The sequence below is a fragment of the Panthera tigris genome, chromosome C2 (genome assembly GCF_018350195.1).
Source record: "Panthera tigris isolate Pti1 chromosome C2, P.tigris_Pti1_mat1.1, whole genome shotgun sequence".
In the NCBI taxonomy this organism is placed as follows: domain Eukaryota; kingdom Metazoa; phylum Chordata; class Mammalia; order Carnivora; family Felidae; genus Panthera; species Panthera tigris.
This window is the reverse complement of record NC_056668.1, coordinates 126,003,519-126,028,384: the sequence shown is the minus strand read 5'-3', so window position 1 is coordinate 126,028,384 and position 24,866 is coordinate 126,003,519. Positions and strand designations below refer to the sequence as shown.

General features: G+C 40.0%; 2 protein-coding genes across 3 annotated transcripts in view; one reads left to right on the top strand and one right to left on the bottom strand.

The window, feature by feature from the left end:
* Positions 1-965: 965 nt before the first annotated feature.
* LOC122241924 (basic salivary proline-rich protein 3-like) lies at positions 966-13,096 on the bottom strand. Its single transcript, XM_042998358.1, has 3 exons — positions 13,082-13,096; positions 1,855-2,150; positions 966-1,749 (listed from the first exon to the last, which is right to left on the bottom strand). The coding sequence occupies exons 1-3, from the start codon at positions 13,094-13,096 to the stop codon at positions 966-968; spliced, it is 1,095 nt and encodes a 364-aa protein (XP_042854292.1).
* PPP2R3A (protein phosphatase 2 regulatory subunit B''alpha) overlaps positions 1,217-24,866 on the top strand; it is a 217,867-nt gene continuing 194,217 nt past the window's right edge. For both annotated transcript variants that reach the window (XM_042956215.1, XM_042956216.1), the window contains exon 1: positions 1,217-1,360. The gene's annotated coding sequence lies outside the window, so the exon portion shown is untranslated. The remainder of the gene's footprint in view (positions 1,361-24,866) is intronic.

Here is a 24,866-nt window from a genome sequence, read left to right as displayed (position 1 = left end):
CTGAAACTGTTTTATAGTTTGCTATGTACTTCTTCTTCTTACAGGTATGCATTGCACTGTGACCTTTGCAAAACCCTTCTGTCCTGCCCTGCCTTTCTCACAGGACTGCTCTAAATCTAAAATATGATACCATAATTTAAAGGGGCTTCTTTAAAACTGGAAAGCAGTATAAAGTTTAAATCATTATGGCTTCTTCCCAAGGCATCAAGACATCTCACAGAGGACATCATTTTAGCAATTCGAAAAACTGACCTTAGGTGAAATTTTCAATAGGCAAATCTTTGCGAAATAAGTACACAGCACCTATTTCATGCCTGGTGTTGTTTTAAGGGCCAGTAACACACAGTGAGGACAGCCTAGGTGCCCCGAACCTAATCTTTGGCTCCTAGATGTTCCTTACTCATGCTTTTTTGATTGATATTTGTAACTGAGAATTTTACAAATACATCCTAATTGGAGGTTTTTAATTCTGCGGAAATTTCCATTTGTTCTTGCAGAGGTTATGATTATGGGCAGATGGCCTTTGATTTCCTGTGGTAGTTACCAGGAGGAGAATCTTGGGAGGCCCTTCCAAGGCTATGTCTTCCCTGATATGGATGAACTTTTGTTTTTACCCATTTCACATAGCGTTAAATCTGGGGTGTGATTATAAGGGTGTGTGTCGCATAATTATTTCATTAAGGTGTGCTTTAGGTTTACATGGCTTTCTGCATTTGTGTAAAATTTCACAATAGTTAAAAATAAATCTTCCTTCAAAATTCACACAGGTTGTACTCCTCACAAGGAAACATGGCACAGGTGCGGGCCACAGGGAGTATCAGAGCGACCTGGGGCGTCGGTCGGTAGCAAGGGCTGCGTGTCCGCCATCTCTGGCCTCCCTGGAACCATCCCGTCGCCTCCAGGAGGGGAAAAGAACCCATGAAGATAACAATAACAACGACTATAAAATGATAATCGCAATAAAATCACAGTAGTAACAAATCTGAGCGAGATATTCGCATCTGACAGATAGTAGTAAGAACGACAAATCGCGTCCCCGCGGAGCCGCCGTACCAAAATACCCCACTGGCGGCGGATACCGCGGCTCTCGCGGCGCCCCTGGCGGGCCCCTTCCCCGCTTCGGTCGGCGGGGTGGGCGGAGCGTGGTGGGCGGGCGGGGAGGGGCGGGGCGTCAAGCCCGCGGCTGAGGGTGGGCACAAGGGGGAGGAGGGAACGGGCGGGCGGCTGGGCGGGGCGCGAGCGGGCCTCTGCTCCTCACACGCCGCGCTCGCAGCCGAGATCCCGCGCCGCCGAGAGTCCCGGCGGCAAGCGCCGTCTTCGAGCCGAGGCAGCAGCCGGAGGAGGAGCCGCGGGCACTGAGGTAAGCGCGGGGACGTCCGCCGCGTGGCCTGGAGCCTCGGCGCCCCCGGCCCTGCCCGAGGGTTGTGGTGAGGCCGAGGGGCGGCGCGCGGAGGCCCGAGCGGGCGGGGCCGGGGCCTGGGGGCGGGGACGGCCTGGCTGGCGGGGCCGGAGGGGCCGCGCGGCGCTGGGCCGGCGGGCACAGCCTTGGGAGTCGGGGTTTGAGGCGGCACGGGCGCCTGTGCACACCCAGCTCTGTCCCGGGCCGTGGCAGCCCGGGAGGTGTGGAAACCGCCTGCCTCGGGGGCGCCCACAGAGGAGGGAAGGCGGGGGACGGCCTTGTCCCTCCCACTTTCGGGGCTCCTAGGCCAGTTCGCCCGCACAGCCCTCGGGAACTTGTTAACAGGAAAGCTTGGCAGGAAAACAAATGCCAACGTTTTGGAAGAACTGAGAGTCACGTCGTTAGGCGCTGAGGCTTTATTTTCCTTCCCCGCCCCCTCCCAACCTCAACCCGACTTGGCCAAAGAAGGATGTGTCACCAGCTCGGGGCCTCGGGCGGGATCCCCGGCCCGGCTGGAAGCAGGAGTACCTGAAACAAAGGTAAACGGAGGCCCGGCATACCCCGACCCTGCCCTGCGGCCGCCCTCGAACCGCCCCAGTGGGTCTCTCCCGCGCCGACCCTGGCCGCCGCCTCGGAGGGGCTTTCTCCCGGGGGACCTCTCGATGGAAACCAGCTGGCGGGGCTCGGAGTTGATGTTGCATCTGAACTCTCTTGTGCTCACATTATTCCCAATCCCCCAACTCTGGTAAAGCTTAAGGAAATTTTACCCGGTTTTAGTGGTCAGTAAATGTAAGGGAGGATAAATTGCTGTTTGTAAATTATAAGGTATTTTCTTGTTAGCAAATGGTCTGAAACATGAAATAAAAAATCTTAACACGTAAGCAAAAAAGAGCGATTTCTAGTGCTTTCCAAAATCTGAAGAAATGTTCCTCCTGAAATCACTCATGTAGAAAACATCCCCCCAAACCTTTGGTGCCAGGCATTTTTCTTTGTTCTTTATTAGTCTCAGGCCTCAGTTTCTTGTAAACAGAGCACCCAGTGCTGAGACCCTAAGAATTGCCATACTAGGTCAGAGCATGTGCATCCTGCTCAGTAGGCAGCAGGCTTGTGTTGTAGTAAAACACAGTTTGCTTTCTTGGTGATACCGTTAAAATTATCGTAGTTTCATTCCTTTCAGAAATATTCATGACTTTTACTGAAAGCCTTTTAAAAAATCTGTAGACCACTCCTAATTTATCCATAAAATGTATTCACATTTATTGCATCCAAATGGCTCTCCTATCGTTTCTGACAGAACTTGAGATACTGTGGAGGAAACTCGGATCTTTTATAAAACTGGGAGCTCAGAGATTGAGGACAGGGGGAACAAAGTAGTTTTTTAAAATAGAAAGCTTTGAAGAAGTCTTTACCAGAATCAACCTGGCTGATGAGTTCAAAAATAGTTTTATCCAGGAACAGCCTGAACATTAATCAGTTGAAGGTTTATTTGTATTCATAAGTATTTGCATATTTTAAAATGCAGCTAACATTCTGGAGAGTGAAGGGACTATCTGACTATATCTTAGTCTGAATTAATTTGGGCTTAATGTTTTAGCTGAAACCAGCTGCCCTAAGAGAATGAAAGTTTTGTTTCAGCAAGAAGGGAATAAAAGAGATGAGTAATTTTGGAGTATGGATTACTTGAGGGGGGCTCCCGTTCAAACCATAACTTTACTTTTAAACTCTTCATAGACTCCTCATTACCTCTAGCAAACATAGTCTCCACTGTTATAGCCACAGTCACTTTTCAACACACAACCAAAACTTCTCTTAACATTTACCCGCCACTGCTCATCCCCCCAAAAAACCTTACCACCTGGAGTAGTTAATTGCCCTTTTGTGCACTACCATTGTCTAAATTAGAGGTTTTAATTCATGATACTGTTGATAATTTGGACTAGATAATGCTTTTTTTTAATATTTAAAATTTTTATTCTCAAGTTGGTTAACATACAGTGTAGTTTTGGCTTCATAAGTAGAACCCATTGATTCATCACTTACATATAACAACACCCAGTGCTCATCCCAACAAGTGCCCTTCTTAATGCCCACCACCCATTTACCCCTTCCCCATCAACCCTCAGTTCTCTGTATTTAAGAGTCTCTTATGGTTTGCCTCCTTCTGTTTTTATCTTATTTTACCTTCCTTTCCCCTATGATCAATCATCTGTTAAGTTTCTCAAATTCCACATGAGTGAAATCATATAATATCTGTCTTTCTCTGACTTATTTTACTTAGCATAATACCCTCCAGTTCCATCCATGTTGCTGCAAATGGCAAGATTTCATGCTTTTTTCATCACTGAGTAGTATTCCAGTGTGTGTGTGTATATATACACATATATATTGTTGATAGCCCTGCTATAAACATTGGTGTGCATGTGCCCCTTTGGATCAACATTTTTGTATCCTTTGGATAAATTCCTAGTAGTGCAATTGCTGGGTCGTAGTGTAGTTCTATTTTTAATTTTTGGAGGAACCTCCACACTGTTTTCCAGAGTAGCTGCACCAGTTTGCATTCCCACCAACAGAGCAAGAGGATTCCCCTTTCTCCACATACTTGCCAACATCTGTTGTTTCCTGGGTTGTTAATTTAGCCATACTGACAAGTGTGAGGTGGTATCTCATTGTGGTTTTGATTTGTATTTCCCTGATGATGAGTGATGTTGAACATCTTTTCATGTGTCTCTTGGCCGTCTGGATGTCTTCTTTGGAAAAGTGTCTATTCATGTCTTTTGCCCATTTCTTCACTGGATTATTTGTTTTTGGGGTGTTGAGTTTGGTAAGTTCTTTATATATTTTGGATACTAACCCCTTATCCAATATGTCATTTGCAAATATCTTCTCCCATTCTAACGGGTGCCTTTTGGTTTTGTTGATTGTTTCTTTGCAGTGCAGAAGCTTTTTGTTTTGATGAGGTCCCAGTAGTTCACTTTTGCTTTTATTTCTCTTGCCTTTGGTGACATGTCAAGTGAGAAGTTGCTGCAGCCGAGGTCAAAGAAGCTCCTGCCTGTTTTTTTTCTGTTGGATTTTGATGGTTTTCTGTCCCACATTTAGGTCTCATCAGTTTTGAATTTATTTTTGTATATGGTGTAAGAAAGTTTGGACCAGATGATTCATTGTTGTGAAGGGCCATCCTTTGCATTTTAGGGCTGCATTTAGCAGTCTTCCTGATCTCTACTAAATGGATACCAGTAGTACCCCCCCCCCCACACACACAATTATAACAGTCACACAACCCACACAGTTATGACAATCAAAAATGCCTCCAGATATTGCCACACGTCCTCTGAGAGAACCCCAAATCACCCCCAGTTGAGAACCACTATTCTAAACAGACTGTTGCCTTAACACTAGTGACCCTGTATTGTTTTCATTTGCTTGTGTGTTGATTTTCTACTGTCCTAAACTTGAGGGCAGAGCAGTCGTTCATTTATTTACCAAATATCTGAGGAAAGGCCTACTTTGCCAGCCAGATGCTAGTTTAGGTCTGGCAGTATAGTGGTAAAAGCGACTGCTGTAGTCTTTGTACTCCTGGACATTACAGATGCACCCATGTGTAATGATACAAATACCTCATAAAATTGTGATAAGTTCTGGGAGAAGTACAGGGTGCTCTGAGTACATAAAATAAGGGTCCTGACCTAGTTTGGAAACTAGGGGAAGTTTCCTGGGGAAATGACCTTTAAGTTGAGGTAGACATTAAAGGAAGAATAGAAGTTATAGGGGCACCTGGGTGGCTCAGTCAGTTAAGCATCCAACTCTTGGTTTTAGCTCAGGTCATGATTTCATGGTTTTGGGAGTTCGAGCCCCACATCAGTCTCTGTGCTGGCAGCACAAAGCCTGCTTAGGATTCTCTCTCTCCCTCTCTTTCTTCCCCTCCCCAGCTCACACTGTTTCTGTCTCTCTCAAAACTAAATACTTAAGGGCGCCTGGGTGGCTCAGTCGGTTGGGCGTCCGACTTCAGCTCAGGTCACGATCTCGCGGTCCGTGAGTTCGAGCCCCGCGTCGGGCTCTGGGCTGATGGCTCAGAGCCTGGAGCCTGCTTCCGATTCTGTGTCTCCCTCTCTCTCTGCCCCTCCCCCGTTCATGCTGTGTCTCTGTCTCAGAGATAAAAAAAAAAAAAAAACAAAAACGTAAAAAAAAAAATTTTTTTTAAAAACTAAATACTTAAAAAAAAAAAAAAGTTATAAAGTGAATTTTAGGGGGACAGTATTCCAGGAAGAAAGAATAGGGCCTTTCCTGGGACCTCAGAGGCCACTGTGGCTGGAGCAAGGAGAATGATAAGGGCAGGATGATACAAAATGAGTAAAGGACTTTTTTGAGCAGAAGTTCTCAGTCCAGCCTGTTCATCAGAATCAAAAGAGGCACTTAATACAGTAGTAGTGCCTGGGCCATGCTCCAGGCCCAGTAAATCAGAATGTCTGCAGTGGGTCCTACTTCCTTCCCCAGCTGCCGTTTTCCCTACACCTTCCAAAGGGATGACCACTGGTACTAGTTTTGTGTATTGTTCTAGACATTTTTTGTGGGCATTCAAGCAAATGCATATTATTCATTCCTCCTGTTATTTACACATATGGTAGCATACTGTACATACTATTATGCTTGTTTTCAACAATGTCTTGGAAGTCTTTTGATTTTAATATATAGTTTCCTTACTCTTTAATGACTGTATAGTATTCCATTGTATGGCTATACCACAGATTATTTAACCATTCTTTTATTGATGGACAGTTAAATGGTTTCTAGTAATTTACTATAAATAATAGTACATGCATATACCAGTTCACATATGTCAGTATATTTGTAGGATAAATTCCTAGAAGTGGAATTGTTGGGTCAAATATGTACATACACACGTGTAAATATTTGTAAAAGATCAGTCTGATCATATTGGAGAGAATGGTTTGGAACGAAATAAGTGCTTATGGGAGATAACTGAGCCTAAATAAGGTTATTTTGTGCATAGAATGAATTTTGTCTCCCTAAAATTAAATTTTGAAGTCCTAGCCACTATGTGACTATATTTGGAGATAGCATCTTTGGGAGGTAATTAGGGTTAAACAGGGTCAAAGGGGTGGGGCCCTAATTCAGTAAAATTAGTGGCCTTATAAGAAAAGGAGGTAGGAAAAGCCATGTGAGCACACAGTGAGAAGGTGGTTGTCTGCAAGCAAGAAAAAGAAAACTGACCTTGCCAGACCTTGATCAGGACTTCTACCCTCCAGAACTGTGAGAAATTCATTTCTTTTGTTTAAGTAATCCAGGCTATGGTATTTTATTATGGCAGCCTGAGCTAAGACACTGTGGAGAGGTAGGAAAGAAAAGATGGTAACTGGGACCATGGTAGTCACACAGAAAATGGAGACAGGTAGATGGATACAGGAGATATATTTAATAAGCATAACTGATAGGACTTAATAATATGCTATAAACAGTAAGAAGGAGAAATAGGTGGGTAGGATGACTCCCAGGGTTTTGGCATGCCCAACCAGGTAAATGGTGGGGCTGTTACCTGAGGTAGAGAACACTAGAAGAATGAATAGTTTTGAAGTGGGTTTAAATCACAGTTCACTTTGGGACTGGTGAGACCTCTAAATGGAGATTGCACATAAACTTTAGATAATTCAGATCCAGAGCTTGGAGGAGTGGGCTGAACTGGGGACACAGATATTTAGGTGTAAATTGAAGGGTGTGGATGGAATTGCCAAGAGCAGAAGTTGTGAATCCAAAGCCCACAGCTGAATCTGGCTTACAGATGTGTTTTGTTTTTCGCAGAGTAGTTTTTGTTGTTTAATTTTGAGTTAGTTGCCAATAATTTAAAATCTAAAGATTTCCCACGAAAATCTAGATTTGGGGCTTTTCTTTAAAAGTAGGAAGATGGGGGCGCCTGGGTGGCGCAGTCGGTTAAGCGTCCGACTTCAGCCAGGTCACGATCTCGCGGTCCGTGAGTTCGAGCCCCGCGTCAGGCTCTGGGCTGATGGCTCGGAGCCTGGAGCCTGTTTCCGATTCTGTGTCTCCCTCTCTCTCTCTGCCCCTCCCCCGTTCATGCTCTGTCTCTCTCTGTCCCAAAAATAAATAAAAAACGTTGAAAAAAAAAATTAAAAAAAAAAAAAGTAGGAAAATGTAGCACTACTGAGCTGGCTTTCCCATATGGGAACAATTGATTGGAGCTAAGTCACCACTGATCCCAGCTGCTTTCTGTTTACCAGCGAGCCCTCCACTCCTTAAAACTTATGCCTGGCCTACTTTGTTTATTTACTTGTCAGACCCTGTAGGCACTTAAGTGTGTAATCCCTGCTTTAGGAAGAGAGTATAGAATAGTGATTCTTATCTTGGCTGCACATTGGAAATATGGGATAATTTTAAAATACTGATGCTGATAACCCACACCAGAAATTTCTGTTTTTGTTTACTTGGTCAGAATTGCAGCCTTGTGGGCTCCTGGGTGGCTCAGTGGGTGAAGTGACCAACTCTTGGTTTTGGCTCAGGTCATGATCTCACAGTGCATGAGTTCGAGCCCCACAGTGGGCTCCTCGTTGACAGCATGGAGCCTGCTTGTGATTCTCTCTACTCTGCCCCTCTGCCCCTCTGCCCCTCTGCCCCTCTCCCCCTCTCCACTTGCTTTCATGTCTCTCCTGAAAAAAAAAATTAAAATTAAAAAAAATTGCTACCTGGGATTTTTAAAAGCTCTTCAGGTGATTCCACTGAGCAGTAGAAACTGAGAACCATTGACAGAGGTTAAGAAGAGAGCTCATGCCCAGTGTTTCACAGTGGGTAAAGGAGGGTAGCTCCAGGAAAGGGATGAGAAGTGGCCAGAGAGATAAGTGGAATGGGATCTTGCAGTTAAGGTATGCAAACTGAATCCAATACACTTGAAGATGTTTTTAATTAGATGAGAGAGAATGAAGTTTATTTTGCATGTATACTTACTGTTTGTCTTGTATGTCCTGTATTATATATGCTGTTCATTACTGTGTAGAGTGTATGTACACACAAAAAAATAGCTATACTTTATCTAATGGTCCATTTAAAGGATTTCAAGAGTAATTTAAACTATGCTTGATTTTTGTCTTAGGGATTTACTTTAGAATCTAATTCCAGTTTAAGGTGTGTCATAAAAGGCAAGGGAAGAGCGTATTTAAAAAAAGAGAGAAGTTATCAGGTCAAGATGTAGATTGAAAATGACCTATTGAATATAGCCAGATGGAGTCTTTGACCTCAGTGAAACCATTTTAGATTGGAAGAGGCAGAAACCAGATTGAAGTAGGTAGAAAGTAAAGAAATGGAAAGAATGAATGTTGGGGAAATCTTTTGAGTTGACCCGAGAAGGGAGGTGATGAGGGAAGGTCAGGTGTCTTATATGTCTGTATGGCAGGTGTTCAGTCTGTGTTGGTTACCTAAATGCATCTAACTCTTGAGGGAGGTAACTCATTGGTACCTGATTACCCTTCTCCCCATTTTAGAGGTGTCTTGCTTGTATTTGTTTTGGAGACATTGTGCTTTACACTGAGGAGATAATTTTGCCAGGACGTTAGAGACTCAGATGTTAGTGATTAGGCCCTTAGTCTCTTTCTTATCTGAAAAGCCACAGGGCTCCTAAAGGCCAGCAGGGCTCCAGTGACTCTGACATCATCCTCCCATCGAACTGATGAACAAATATCAGATTGTTGGCTTGTTGAAAATGGAATACTCGGCTATGTCAGGGAATATGTATCTAGCTTTCAGATTCCCAGGAGCAATTTTTGCAGCTGTACTTTATCCATTTAACTTGATATTATAGCTGGTTTTCCAGTTGCATATATGTAAAATTTCTCATACTTTGAAATAAGTTGGAAGAGGCCCTCATTGAGCTCAAAGAGAAGAGAGCACTGAATAAACTGGTTTCCAAAAGGTTGTGTGAATGCTGGAATGCAGTTACCTTGAAAACCTTGGGTTAAAGTGGCTGTCTAGAGTGGGTTGTCATGCACATGGCCACTACCTATCTGTCTCTTAAACATCTCTGCCTCATTGGCAACTTTAATCTGGCATAGGAGGTTAAAGAGTTTTGATCTACCAGCAGAACAGAAACCAGAACAGAACAGAACCAGCAGAACAGAAACCAGAGCGGTTGGGAAATGCCAAGGATTATTAGTGAAGAATGGTGTTGATTAGTTGAAGACATAAGCCCCATTGCTATACTCTTTTTGCAAACAAGAGTGTCATTCTGTGAGGGATTAGTCTTCACAGCTACTATTATTTGATGTGTCAGGTGGATGTGATGGTTGACTTCTGTATAACGGATGTCTTTATGACATGAATAGCAGACCTCAGTCTACAAAAGTTTATATTGGGTACCTATGATAAGAAAATATTTTGTTTAGAAACTTGTATGTGCTTGGGCAGTTGTAGGAATTCTACTGCCATAAATATAGTTAGGTACTGTGCCTGGATGGTGGTAAAGGGGAAAGGTCATTGCCATCGTGGTCCAGAGCTTCTTTGGTTTGCAGAGGAAATAGGATGGTTGAGTGGATAGAGGATTTGGAGTCTGTTCTTGCATGTGAAGCCATGATGTGTCAGGTGTCAGCTGTGTGATTTTTGTGTGTGTGATTTTTTTTTTGAGTTAAAGTTCACATAAAATTAACCAAGTTAACCATTTTAAAGTATACAATGCAGTGACCCTCAGTACATGCACAATATTATGCAACCATCACCATTAACTCCGGAACATTTTTAACACCTCAGAGGGAAACCCTTTACCCATTAAGCATTCACTCCCCATTCCTGTCTCTCAGTATTCCCTGGAAACCACTGATCTGCTTCTTTCTCTATGGAGTTGCCTATTCTGGACATTTCATATAAATGAAATCATACAAATGTGAACTATTGTGATTGGCTTCTTTCATTTAGCATAATTTTGTAAAGGTTTATTCATATTGTAGCATGTATTCCTTTCCTTTAATAATCATTGCTTCCTTTGAATAATTCAGTTATATAGATGTACTATATTTTATCCATTTATCAGTTGATGGATATTTGGTTTGTTTATACCTTTTGACTATTGTAAATAGTGCTAGGAACATTTATGTACAAGTTTTTGCTTGAATACCTGCTTCAGTTCTTTTGTGTACACACAAAGGAGCAGAATTGCTGGGTCATATGGTAATTCGATGTTTAACTTTTTGAGGCAGCATCAAAATGTTTTCCATGACAGCTGTACCATTTTACATTTCTACTAGCAATGTTCTGAAGTTCCAGTTTCCCCATATCCTTGTCAATACATGTTATTTTTAAAGTTTTTAATTCCAGTTAATAAACAGCGTAATATTAGTTTCAGATGTGCAGTATAGGAATTCAACGAGTCTATACATCAGTGCACTCCTTAATCCCCATCACCTATTTAACTCAACCCCCCACCCTCTGTTTTTTTGTTTGTTTGTTTTGTTTTGTTGGTTATAGCTATCCTGGTGGGTGTGAAGTTGTAGCTCGTCATTTTGATTTGTGTTCTCTTAATGACTAATGATGCTAAACACCTTTCATGTGCTTGTTGGCCACCTGTATATCTTTGGAAAGATGTGTATTGAAGTTCTTTGTCCATTTTTTCATTGAATTGTTTGTCTCGTTGGTGTTGAGTAGTTGTTAAGAGTTCTTTATGTATTCTGGATACTAGACCCTTGTCAGATGTATTATTTGCAAATATTTTTTCCTGTATTGTAGGCTGCTTTTTCATTTTCTCGATAGTAGTTTGCATATAAGCATTTAATTCTGATGAAGTCAAATTTATGTCCTTTTTCCTTTTGTTGCTTACACTTTTTTTAACGTTTATTTTTGAGAAAGAGCAAGCACATAGGCACATGCAAGAGAAGGGGAGAGGGAGAGGGAGGGGTGGAGTGAGGGGCGGAAGAACAGAGAGAGGGAGACAGAAGATCCAAAGTGGGCTCAGCGCTGAGAGCACAGAGCCCGATGTGGGGCTCAAACTCACGTGAGATCATAACCTGAGCCACCCAGGTGCTGCTGTTTCTTAGACTTTGGGTATCATATCTAAGAATCCATTGCCAAATCCAGGGTCATGTCAGTTTACCCCTATTTTTCTTAAGAGTCTGTAGTTTTCTTAAATTTAGGTCTTTGATCTATTTTGAGTTAATTTTTGTATATGAGGTAGGGTCCAACTCCATTCCTCTGCATGGATATCCAGTTGTCCCAGCACCATTTGTTGAAGGGCATGTGTTCTCAACCCTACATTTTTCATTTGTGAAATGAAAGTGATAAAAACACTTGTGTCACAAAGTTGTTGTAACATTAAAAAGAGAGGGTGTATATTGAACAGTAAAAAAGTCACTAAAATACTTGTGACTGTTATTGTTCTGCCACATACATATCTCACTTGCACAAGGCCTCTATAAGTTAGTGTCCTTCATCAACCACCAGAAGTCGTCCATGTAGTGCATAGTGAGTCATGACATAGAGGACTGGGGATCATGTTGTACCCGGAATGCAAAGTCACAGGGTCGCTGATGCAGGAGGTAGTTGGAGAGATTGAACCTATCCAAAATTGAAAGTCTCTTTCCTTGTAGAGTATTTGTCAAATTCTGTTGCTGTTCCTCTCAAATTTAGGTGTCCTGGGTGTGTAAGCATAGTTTTTAAAACTAAGGAGTTTTTAGGCATCGTAGAAGAATAAAGGCAGTTCTTTTTACTGGACCAGGAATCCTCACATTTCACTATCAGCTTTTAAATGGCTAGAACTGAGACTTTCCTGATTCAGTGGCTAGTAATCTCAGTTCAATCAACAAATATTTCTTGAGTTACCATTATGTGCTAGGCACTGTACTAAATAATAGAGATATAATATCTTATCATACAAGACCAGACTCTCTTGACCCTGCATCCCTCTTTAAATCTGTTCCTTTCTACAGTTGTCTAACTTGCTGAGTCTAATTGCTTTCTCCTAGTCCCTCTTGAGTCCCTGCTAATCACATCTTTACCTCCCCTCCCCAACCAAGCCCTCCACATTGTAACTCCATCCAGTGAGTCAGTTCTCAGTCTTTTACTTGATCTTTCAGCAGCATTTTACACAGTTAAGATTGTTCTTCTTTCATTTAGCTTCCAGAACAGTGCTTTCTCTGGATTTCCTCCCACCTTACTAGAGGGTTTTTTCTCAGTCTTTTTGCTAGTTCCTAATCATCTTCCTGATTACTAAAAGTTGGGAGTGCTGTTTACTCCTCAAACCTCTGTTCTTCGTTATCAACCCTATTTCCTTGCATTTCACTTGGTCTCATGACTTTAAATACCATCTATACGTCATCAGCCACATTCCAATGACTATGAGATTTTATCTCCAAGTTAGACCTCTCCTCTGAATCTTACAGTCTGATATTAAAGTGCCTGCTTGATATCTCCATTTGGATATCTAATAGACCTCTCAAAACTGAACTGATTTTCCCCTCCAAAGCCCACTCTTCCTGTAGTCTGTCCCATCTTGTAAATAGCAGCTCCCTTCTAGTAGCCCAGACCAAAACCCTTGAGTCATCCTTGGTTGTTGTCTTTCTCTTTCTTCCCACATTCAGTCTGTCAGCAAACTCTGTTGGCTCTACTTTCAGAATGTATCTAGAATCGGTCATATACCACTATCTCTCCTGCTTCCACCTTTTCCAAGCCATCATATCTCACCTGAATAATTGCCATAGCCTAATTCTTTCTTCCCTGCTTTTGTCTTTGCTCTCTTACAGCCTGTTCTCAACACAGCAGCTTGAGGGACCCTATTAAAAGTAAGTTCTTCACTCAGAGGCTTTATGCTTACCTACAAGACCCTACAGAATCTAAACCCCCACTTACCTCTCTGGCTTCATCTCCTGTTCTCCACTGTGCTTACTTTGTCCGAGTCACAAATGGCACCTTGCTCTTCTTCCAACAAACCAGTTATGTTCCTGCCTCAGGGACTTTGCTTTCCCCTCATATCTACAAAGCTTTCTCCCTCACTTCCCTCAGGTCTTTGCTAAAGTTCACTTTCTCCAGTACTCCCTATCTCCTTCCCTTTCAAACTCTGCTTCCCAGAGCTCTCCTTAGTCTGGGTGCTCCTCTTACCCCACCCCCTGAGACTGAGCACTAAAGCTATTCCTCTCCCTCCTGTTTGTCTTTAAGTTTATAGTTGAAGAGTCTCTTCAGTTAAAAAAGCAATTTGAAAACTGCTCGTCTGTGAGGTTAGAAATAAAAAGCAGAGATTAGCGGCCATGAATGGAGAGGGACTTAGCAAGGGCACACTTATCCTTTCCATTTTGTGGATCAAAGGCATGGTCCCTATTTTACAGTCTTGGAGATGGATACTGTAATACTGTTCTGATGAACACAATGCTCCTATTGTATCAAGCCTTCCCCGCAAGTACTGTGGCTCAGGTGTCAGTATTTTGTCTTCCTTCCACATAGTATGTCTTGGTATTCTGGCAGTTCTGTTGGGACCTCTTCCCCATGGTAGGCCCTGCTCAGTGAGTGGAAGAGGCTCAACTGGTACTGGTAGCAGTATTGGGATCTACATATTAAAGGCAGTTAAGAGTTACATATAATGGAGAGAGAGTGTTGATTCTACTGTGAGATGTCCAGACCCTAAAGAAAAGGGCAAACAGATCACATTTAGTGCCAGTCTCCCTTGATAGCAAGTTCAGAGGCTTCATCAGTTTTTCAACCTGTCTGCATTATCATGGGTTATTGTTAGTATAGCCTGGAATGGTGTTTGTTTTGATATGCCGTTTTTAAAACACAGTGCATTATTTCTAATGAATTTTTAACCAGCAGGTATTATATAAGTATATTCTTCTTGCCTTGGCTCTTTTCCTAGATAAGCTGATTTTCTTTTTTAAAAATTTTTTTAAATGTTTATTTATTTTTGAGAGAGACAGAGACAGAATGCGAGTGGGTTGGGGCAGAGGGAGAGGGAGGCACAGAATCTGCAGCAGGCTCCAGGCTCCAAGCTGTCAGCACAGAGCCTGATACAGGGCTCGAACTCACGAGCTGTGAGATCATGACCTGAGCCAAAGTCGGACACTCAACCGACTGAGCCACCCAGGTGCCCCAAGATGAGCTGATTTTTCTAAATGACAAATGAATAGATAAATTATACAATTTCAGGTAGTGGCAATAGTGCTATGAAGAATATTAATGTCCCATAATAACAAACACTTGGATCATTTCCGATTTTTCTCTCTTAAACAATACTGCGATGAACAAACATCTTTATACTTATGCAGATGTGTGATGTTTGTATTGCATAGATCTGAAAGATGGAGTTGCTGGATCATCTAATCATATAATCAAAATTTTAAAAAATACTACCAAATTGGTCCCCAAAGTGTCTATACTAATATTATAAACATAATTAAAAACAGTAATGTGTTTCAGTTTTTCAATAATATTTCCTTTATTTTTCAGTCACAGTAGCAGTATTGAGTACATTTCTTTATTTAAAAAAATTAACGTAAATCTAAAAATTCTCATGCCTTCACTAATTAACAAATTTTTGCCTCTCTTAAAAGTTTTAAAACCTCATGCCCCCTTGTTTTCACTTTTATTTCCCTGTGGTTGAATATCTTTTCTCGAGGTTTTGACCATTTATATTTCTTTTTCTGTTTTTTTTTTTTTTTTTTTGGATAGCACAACAAAGACTGTTAGTTACCTTTTATGATCTGTTCTTCCTTCATCTTCAGTAGTGGGAACCCCAGCTTTTAGCCAAGCCCATTGATGCCCATTCTAGAAGACTACATTCCTTGGTCTCCTAAGAGCTAAGTACAACCATGTGAGTTTTAGCTGATGGTACACAAGCAGAAGTGTTTGGTGTGATTTTCTGAAATCTCCTTAAAGGGAGAAGGCACTCTCTTCCTCATTCCTCACCCATCCTGTATTGGAACACAGATGCAGTGATGGAGCTCTAATGGCCTGCTGTCCTAGGAAAGTAGAACTATCTTTGTAGCTCAGTGAGCCAGAAAACCTGGGCCCCTGACCATTTGTTGGAGTCACTGTACCAACTTTTAACTTCTTTTGCATGAGAGAGAAGTTTAACTTCTGTCTTGTTTAATCACTCTTATTTTTGGTTTTTCTGTTATATGTGGCATAACAAATACTTGTCTTATTTATTTGTAGGAGTTCGTTGTGTTGCAGATACTCATCTTTAATATAAAAATGGCACACATTTTTCTCCGGTCTGTTCAAGTTCTCTCCCTTTGTTTGTGATAGTTTTTAATTTTGATCTCAAATTTAACTGTCTTTGCTTTTGTGACTTTTGATTTTGCTTTTTTTTTTTTTTTTTTTTTTACTATTTAATGGACATTTTTCCTGCCCTGAAGATCTAAACATAGAATCTTATATTTTCTTATACTCTTATAGAAAATTTTAAGTCTTTAATTATATTGAATTTATTTTTATGCATAGTGGAAGGAGGAGTCTTGTTCAGTTGGCCATTCATAACAAGTAGCATGTCAAATTATTAGTTAATAAATTCTCATATGCATAGATTGGTTTTAGAACTCTGTTTAGTTTCATTGATCTTTGGTTCTTTGCCAATAATATACCTTTAGTTACTGTAGTTTTATAATGTGATTTTTGGTGAGGCAAGGTCTTCTTTCTTTGTTCTTTTTTAGAAATTAAAGGTTAAATGGCTGTAGCACAATATTTGGAAAACATGTATAAGGTGAAGAGTATAACAATACAATGAACATTTGCTCAGTACCCATTGCTCAGTTTAAGGGACATATATTGCTATTACTTTGTCTTTGTCCCCCTACCCTAAAATTGTCTTGACTCCTGCACATTTTCTCTTCTGTGCAAAATTTTAGAGTTAGATTATAAATTGATCTTAGAATTAATTCATATCAGTGACGGCAGTAATAGTGTCTTTATTAATAACTGCTTTCTGAAAAATAATAAACTAATTATTTAAATGCTTTTACTATTTAAAAACAATTTCATGTGATGTGAACAGTGGTTACGAGATACTAGTTGAATGTGATTATGAGCTCTAGTAGTTGTCAGTTGAGCATTTGTTTTGGTGGCTTTTGACCATTACACTGTTTTTATTGTTTTATTGAGATATAATTGACATAGAACACCATATTAGTTTCAGGTGTACAACAGAATGACTCAATGTACATATATATTGTGAAATGATCACCACAATGTCTAGTTAACATCCATTGCCACACAGTTACAATTTTTTTCTTGTGATAACTTTTAAGATTTAGTCTCATCAACTTTCAAATATACAATAGAATATTATTAACTGTAGTCACCGTACTGTACATTATATCCCCAAGACTTACTTATTTTATGGCTAGAAGTCTGTACCTTTTGACTACCTTCACCCATTTTGTTCACCCCCTACTCTCCACCTCTGTCAACCACCAGTCTATTCTTTGTATCTGTGAGTTTGGGTTTTGTTTTCTTGGGAGGTTTTTTAGATCTCACATAAGTGAGATGACACAGTATTTGTCTTTCTAACTTATTTCATTTAGCATAATGCCCTTAAGGACCGTCCATATTGTCACAAATGGCAGGATTTCTTCTTTTTATGACCGAATAATATTCTCATTGTGTGTGTGTGTGTGTGTGTGTGTGTGTGTGTGTGTGTACCACATTTTCTGTATCAGTTTATCCATTAATTGACACGTAGGTTGTTTCCATGTCTTGGTTTTTGTAAATAATGCTGCAGTGAACATGAGGGTGTAGATATCTTTTTGAGTTAGTGTTTTTGTTTCCTTCAGGTGAATACCCAGAAGTGGTCTTGTGGGGTCGTAAGTAGTTATATTTGTAAATTTTTGAAGAACCTCTGTACTGTTTTTCATAGCGGCTATACCAATTTACTTTCCCACCAACAGTGCACAAGTGTTGCCTTTTCTCCAGTCCTCACCAGCAGTTGTTATTAGTTGTGTTTTGATAATAGCTACCCTAACAGGTGTGAAGTGATAACTCATTGTGATTTTGATTTGCATTCTCCTGATAATTAGTGATGTTTAGCACCTTTTCATGTACCTGTTATCAAAGAACTTGTTGCCTGTGTTTTCTTCTAGGAGTTTTATGGTTTCAGGTCTTATATTCAATCTTTAATACATTTTGAGTTGATTTTTGTGTATGGTGTAAGATATTGATCCAGTTTCACTCTTTGTGTATGGTTATTGACTTTTCCCATCACCATTTATTGAAGAGATCATTGTTTCCCTCATTGTTTATTCTTGACTCTTTTGTCTAAATTAATTGACCATATGTGGGTTTGTTTCTGGACTCTATTCTGTTCCATTAATTTATGTGTCTGTTTTTATTCTAATTCCACACTATTTTGATTACTGTAGCTTTGTAATATAATTTGAAATCAGGGAGTAATGCCTCCTGATTTTTCTTGTTGCTCAAGATTGTTTTGGCTATTCATGGTCTTTTGTGGTTCCATGCAAATTTTGGAATTGAAAAATGCCATTGGAATTTTGATAGGGATTGCATTGAGTCTGTAGGTTGCGTAGTTATGGACATTTTGACAATGTTAAGTCTTCGAATATATGAGCATAGAATATATATACATTTATTTGTGTCTTCAATTTCTTTCATCAGTATCTTTCAGTTTACAGTGTACAGGTCTTTCACCTCCTTGGTTAAATTAATTCCTAGGTATTTTATTCTTTTTTTTTTTTTTAAGAGAAAGTAGTTGTAAATGGTACTTTTTTTTTAAGTTTATTTGAGAGAGTGCACGCACACGCGGGAGGGGCAGAGAGAGAGGGAATCTCAGGCAGGCTCCACATGGAGCCCGATGTGGGGCTTGAACTCACAAACTGTGAGATCATGATCTGAGCTGAGACCAAGAGTCAGTCGTTTAATCGACTGAGCCACCCAGGCACCCTGGGATTGTTTTCTTAATTTCTAATAGTTTATTATTAGTGTATAGAAACACAACTGAGTTTTCTCAGTTGATTTTTGTATCGTGCAACTTTACAGAGTTCATTTATTATATGAGTTTTTTGGTGGCATTTTAGAGTTTTTTTTATATATGTAGTATGTCATTTGCAAACAGAGACATTTTCACTTCTTTCTTATTTGGAAGCCTTTTATAAAATTTCTTTTTCTTACCTAATTGCTCTGGCTAAGATTTCCAATACTGTGAGAAATAAATGTGGCAAGAGTGGGCATCCTTGTCTTGTTTCTGTTCTTAAAGGAAAAACTTTCAACTTTTAACCACTTAGTATGTTGCTAGCCATGGGCTTGTCATACATGGGCTTTCTTTGTTGAGGTACATTCCCCTCTATACCCACTTTGTTGAGAGGTTTTATTGTGAATGGATGTTGTATTTTGTCAAATACTTTTTCTGCATCTTGAGATGCATTATAAGATGCAGATGATTTTAAGTTTTTATCCTTTATTTTGTTAATACGGTATTTCACAGTGGTTGATTTGTGGATGTTGAACCATCCTTGCATCCTTGGAAAAGATCCCGCTTAATCATGGTAGATGATCCTTTCGTTGTATTGTTGAGTTTGGTTTGCTAATATTTTGTTGAGGAATTTTTGCATCTATATTTATCGGGGATATTGGCCTATAATTTTCTTGTAAGGTCCTTGTCTGGTTTTGGTGTCCAGGTAATGCTTGCCTTGTAAAATGAATTTAGAAGCCTTTCTTCCCCTTGTTGTTTTTTTGGAAGATTTTCAGAAGGACCATTAGGCTGTTTTTAATTGTTGTTTCTTAGTCATAAGTATAGTTTAATTTGTACTCATAATTGGCTATTGCTTAAAAGTGGAACATGTGTGAAACAGATGTCAAAACGTCATAAATTAATGAGCATAAAAAATGATAATTCTGAAAAACTATTTCAAGATGTCCTTTATGGAATACATAAGCTGCATTCATCTGATGAAAATTTTTATAAAACATCAAGATGTCTCTAATACTAAACAAGCTACATGATTACAGGAAGCTGGGTAAAGGATATAAGGGAATTCTCTGTTCTATCTTTTCAGTTCTTGAAATCTGTAATTATTTCAAAATAAATGGGTTTTTTTAAATCATTATAATGTAGAAACATTAGCTAGGCATGCCTTATGTTTACAGTTATACATGTATTCATACATGTGTATAACTGGTATTTGCTATTGCCTATTCTTAAAGTCACTCTAGAGAAAATAATTTTGGATCGGTTCACTAAATATAAATAGCAAAGTAAAGACATGCTATTGAATCTCATGAAATATAGAAGGGGCCTAATCAAATTAAGATGGATTGTCAATTGAAAGACTCCATGTTGTATTAAATTAGGAAGAGGTTTGCTTTAAAACTTATCAACTATACAGTGGTATTGTAGACAGCTGGATGTTTATTTTATTGTAATTGATCTTCCTCTGCTTAGGTATTTAAAATTCTAAAAAAGAAAAACTTAAGCAATTGAAAATGTGAAAAAGGAAAAAATATGGGGTTATTCAATCCAATTTGGCTTTTCATTTATTGGTAAGAAAAATCTACAATGTACTATTTGCTGAGAACTTCTCTCAAAGTGTAGCATAAAGCCATCTCTCCTATGTTGACATTTTAAAACAACTAGGAGAGCCTTGGTAGCTCAGTTGGTTGAGCATGACTCTTGATTTCAGCTCAGGTCATGATTCCAGCGTCATGGGATTGAGCATGGAACCTGCTTGAGATTCTCTGTCTCTCCCTCTGCCCCTTTCACCTGCTTGTACTCTCTGTCTCTCTCTAAAATTAATTAATTAACTAATTAATTAATTTAAAAACTAACCTTCGACTTACAGAAGAATCTCAAGTATCAGTTTTAAAAATCAGTTTGTTGGGGCACCTGGGTGGCTCAGTCGGTTAAGTGCCAGACTTCAGCTCAGGTCATGATCTCACGGTTTGTGTGTTTGAGCCCCACATCAGGCTCTGTGCTGACAGCTCAGAGCCTGGAGCCTGCTTCAGATTCTGTGTCTCCCTCTCTCTCTGCCCCTCTCTGGCTTGCGTTCTGTCTCTCTCTCAAAAATAAATAAACATTAAAAAAAAATCTGTTTATTTTGGATGCTATAATACAAATGAAATTTCAGCCTACATTTCAGTATACTTTTGGTGCTAAGTCCCCATCTTTTAAATTTAATACATTTGGTTAAAAATCCATCTTTCAATTTCTTGATAATTTCACTGGGCAACATATGATTTTCTTTACATGATAAAACAGTTCATCAGTGAGTAGAAGTCAAAACTTGTCCTTAGATATTATCAGCATAATTAAAGACTTTACCATGTGAACCTTGTAACAAATCTTTAATAATATGTTGACCTAAAATAGAAAATTTTACTTAAATTTGTTTTATCATGTGTCATACAAAACTTTTTAAATTCCTAAGGAGATTTGCAATATTACTTTAAAAAAAGGGTTTTTTTAATGTTTATTTTTAAGAGAGAGACAGAGTGCAAGGGGGGGGAGGGGCAGAGAGAGAGAGAGGGAGACACAGAGTCCCAAGCAGGCTCCAGGCCCTGAGCTGTCAGCACAGAGCCTGATGCGGGGCTCAAACTCACAAACCATGAGATCAGGACCTGAGCCTAAGTTGGATGCTTAACCGACTGAGCTACCCAGATGCCCCTGCAATATTACTTTTTAAAGCTCATTGGTCAAAAAAGTTTGAGAAACACTGATCTGCACTGAAATTGTGCTATTTGATGTCAGCTTGGGCCTGCCTGGATCCAGAATGGCCAGACTGGAAAAGACATGTACTATCATCACAATGTAGGGATATGAAGTATCCTATGATGAGGCCCTTTAGCTGAAAAGTACAACATTGCTACTCACTTTCAAGAGGGTAATAATTTCCCCCTTTCAATCCATTTTCAAGAGTGGACAGATAGATGGGCATGTGTATTGCTCAGCTCCCTTCATTATAATCAAAGATTAGAGTGTTCAAAAGATTCTTGGCAGCTAAAAACCATGGTAAGTATTCACTTACATATGATGGGTTTTTTGGTTACAGATTTAATGAAGAGAAAGACCAAGTGAAGGAAGGAAGTAGAGTGTTATGAAAGCAAGAGCTTAAAGAAAAATAGAGGTTGAAGTTGTATGAGTAGAATCAAGGAAGAATCATGTATGTTTGCATGTCAGAGAAATTTGTTTTAAAGAATAAATATCCAGTTAAAGATATGATATCCAGTTAAAGATATCCAGTTAAAGATATGAAATCCATATAAAGATATGATAAATATCCAGTTAAAAAGCCTGTTTATAATAAAAATACATAGGACATATATCAGTTTGCTCTAATTTTATTAAGTACAGCCAGCTATCATGGAAATAAACGTGCTTCTTTCTCTCTGTATTATGTCTGCTCTACTTAATACCAGCTTCTCCTGCCATGTTGCTTATAATGGATGCCCCCAAACAGTGGCCTTAGTCATCAAATCTGAAGGACCTTTAAGATCTAGGACTCTCAGCTTATTACAGTGTTTCAGTGCTTCAGTTCCAAGTAGCCAGGAGAGAAAATGTAATTGGCCTGCCTTAAGTCATAGGCTCAATGGGGCAGTTCTGTGCATCACATACTTTCCAGTTCCTGGTTACTTTCCTGCTACCACTTCTTGTATGCTTGGCCTAGACTAGGAAAAAGGTCCTCTTTTGTAACCAGTTGTGCTCTCTGTCTCTGATTTGTTATAAAGTTGCCTCTCAGTACTAGGGCATTTGTAATGGGGGCCAGGGGTGCTGGTCTTAGGTTCAAAGCATATGCTAAACCTTTTCATCAGGTAAGACACAAGATTAAGCTGAGCAGTTATCAGAAATGTCCAAGAGGACCCCTTCATCCTAGATAGCATCAATCAATTCCTCCTTAAATTGATGATAAAAGATGACTTTTTAACTAGTCTAGGTCTTGGCCAAGGAAACAGAATAAATAGTAGCATATTAGCAAATTGCCGAGCAATTAGCAAATTGCCCCCTTCTTCCTTCTCTTTCTCATTAAATGCTTCCTCTGTGCCAGGCACTGAGAGACAGTGGTGAACAAGCAACAAGTTCCTTGCTTTTGTGGAGTGGACATTGCATTGTAGGGATAATACAGTATGTGTAAACAATAAATAAAACAGTTCCAGGTAATGATAAGTGCTATATACAGACAGTAAACTGGATAGTGGAGTACAGAGTAATGAGATGAACTTGGTCAGGAGAGAGGAACAGGCTGTTGGAGGAACTGAAAAAAGGCCAGGGAGAAAGCAGTGCAAGGTGAAGTAGGAGAAATGGTAGGCAGATTCTGGAGCTATATTAGGTTGTGGTAGAAGAGTTTAGATTTGTTCAAAATGGAGCATTTGAAACAGGAGAGCAATTCACCGTGTTATTTATCACTTTTGTGCTGTGTGGAGAATAACTGGAGTATGGAAAGGCAAGAGTGGAAGCAGAGGCCAGGTAGAAGGCTGTGACAGTAATGCAGGTGAGAGATGATCATTTGGGCCAGCTTCTAGCAATGAGAAAGTCAAAACTGAGAGATTTTGGAGGTAGGGTTGACCTTACTGAGTGAGTTTATATTCCAGAGATGGCCTATATTTATGGCAGATAGCCATTCCACTTTTATGGACTTCTAAACACCTACCAAGGTACCGGTAAAATGCCCTCAATAACATATTCTGATTGTGTATGTACTGGACTATGAGGTGGTCTGTCTATCCAATAAGTAATTAATAGTAAACCCTTGCTAGGCCTCATCTGCAGAATAAGGAATCCCTCAGTCCCACATGTAGAATGTCAGCTGAATAAAGAACTTTAGGAATGTCTCAGGGGTCTCAGGGTACCTGAAACCAAATGACAAGTCAATGAGGTAGGTTTGGTGGCTTCTCTGACCCTAGACTTGGACTTGTCATTTCAGTCTGACATGTCACATGTATGATCAGCCAATAAAGTCATGAATAAACTTACTTGCTCTATTACAGCAGTTAGCTCTTTATTCTCAACACTCTGCTGTCAAATTTCTGACTCTGTGCTCAACCTCCATACCTGCTTTTGGACTTTTGGTTTGGACTTCTATCATGTCTCTTTTGGGCTTCTTGCAGTTGAGCCTTGCTCTCAGTTCTGCCTTCCTGTCTGATCTCAGTATCCACTTCCCCAGCTCCCCCACTGCCACCCCAACAACACTCCTTTCATATATATTGAATGAAAAAAATTTTGTGCTGAAATCATAACTACAGAACCCCACCAGAGGTAGTGATTCAGACTTGTGCCTCACGGGTGTTTTATTTAGGGACTCCTCTTGAGCCCACAGGACTACAGCCTTTTTCTTTTGCCTGAAACTGTTTTGTAGGCAGACAGTGCTTCATGAGCTCTTCAGTGGGCAAGCTCAGAGACTTATTGGATCAATGCAAAAATAAATTATCTTATTTGTGATAAAGACTTAAGATATGTCAAGATTGATTATTTAGAGGGGATCAGTGGAGCTACAAAATAAAATCCCGAGCTGTATCCAGGGCAAAACATGAAAAGTGGGGAAGCAGTGGGTTCTGTTGAAGGACTCATGTGAGACCTAAAGGGACACATCTAAAAATTGTGAAAGTTGTCAGCTCAAAAGAATCTGTATATCCTTTTTACCTGGAGATATTTCCTTTGGGCTTTTGCCCTGTTCCCCTGCCCCATTTGACGTTTGGGGTAACTCCACAGCATCTGACAGTTCATACATGAAGAAAATATTGTTGGGGTGCCAGTGGCTCAGTTGGTTAAGCATCCATCTCTTGATTTCGGCTCAGGTCATGATCTCAGGGTCATGAAATTCTGGTTCCATGCTGGGCTTGGAGCCTGTGTAAGATTCTCCCTCTCCCTCTCCCTCAGCCACTGTCCCACTTGCGCTTGTGGTGTTCTCTCTCTCTCTCTCTCCCTCTCCCTCTCCCTCTCCCTCTCCCTCTCCCTCTCCCTCTCCCTCTCCCTCTCCCTCTCCCTCTCCCTCTCCTGTTCTCTCTAAAAAAAAAAAAAAAAAAAAAAAAACCCAAAAAACAAAAAAGAAAATATTTTTGAATCCTCTTTTATACTGTGTGCTGGCTACATGTTGGGGAGATGAGGATGTATAAATTGCAGTGGCTTTCTAACCCATCTCTGCTTCATCCCTGATTTATCACACTGCCACCTGAATCCTTTCATCTTCCTGAGAAATGATAGCAGTGCTATAAATGCCTAATAAATACTTTGTGAATAAATGGAAATTACTTCCAAGTTTTTTCTTCTGTCCAGAGAATCTTTGCACTGTGCCTTTGTATTTATGTGTCTTCTCCAAACCAAATCTCTTATTTCACTGTTGTGTTACATTTTTTTTCTTGCCCTGATAATTGCAGTTCTTCCACATTTAAAGTCTTCTGCATTTTCCATTTCTCTCCTGTTGATTTAATCTCACAGGTCACTTGTTCTGAAAAATTATGCTTTATTTGTGGCATTATGGCATGTCTTATATATAATTCTATTTCTGGATATGATCCCTTTTGTGAATATGCTTTTAATTAT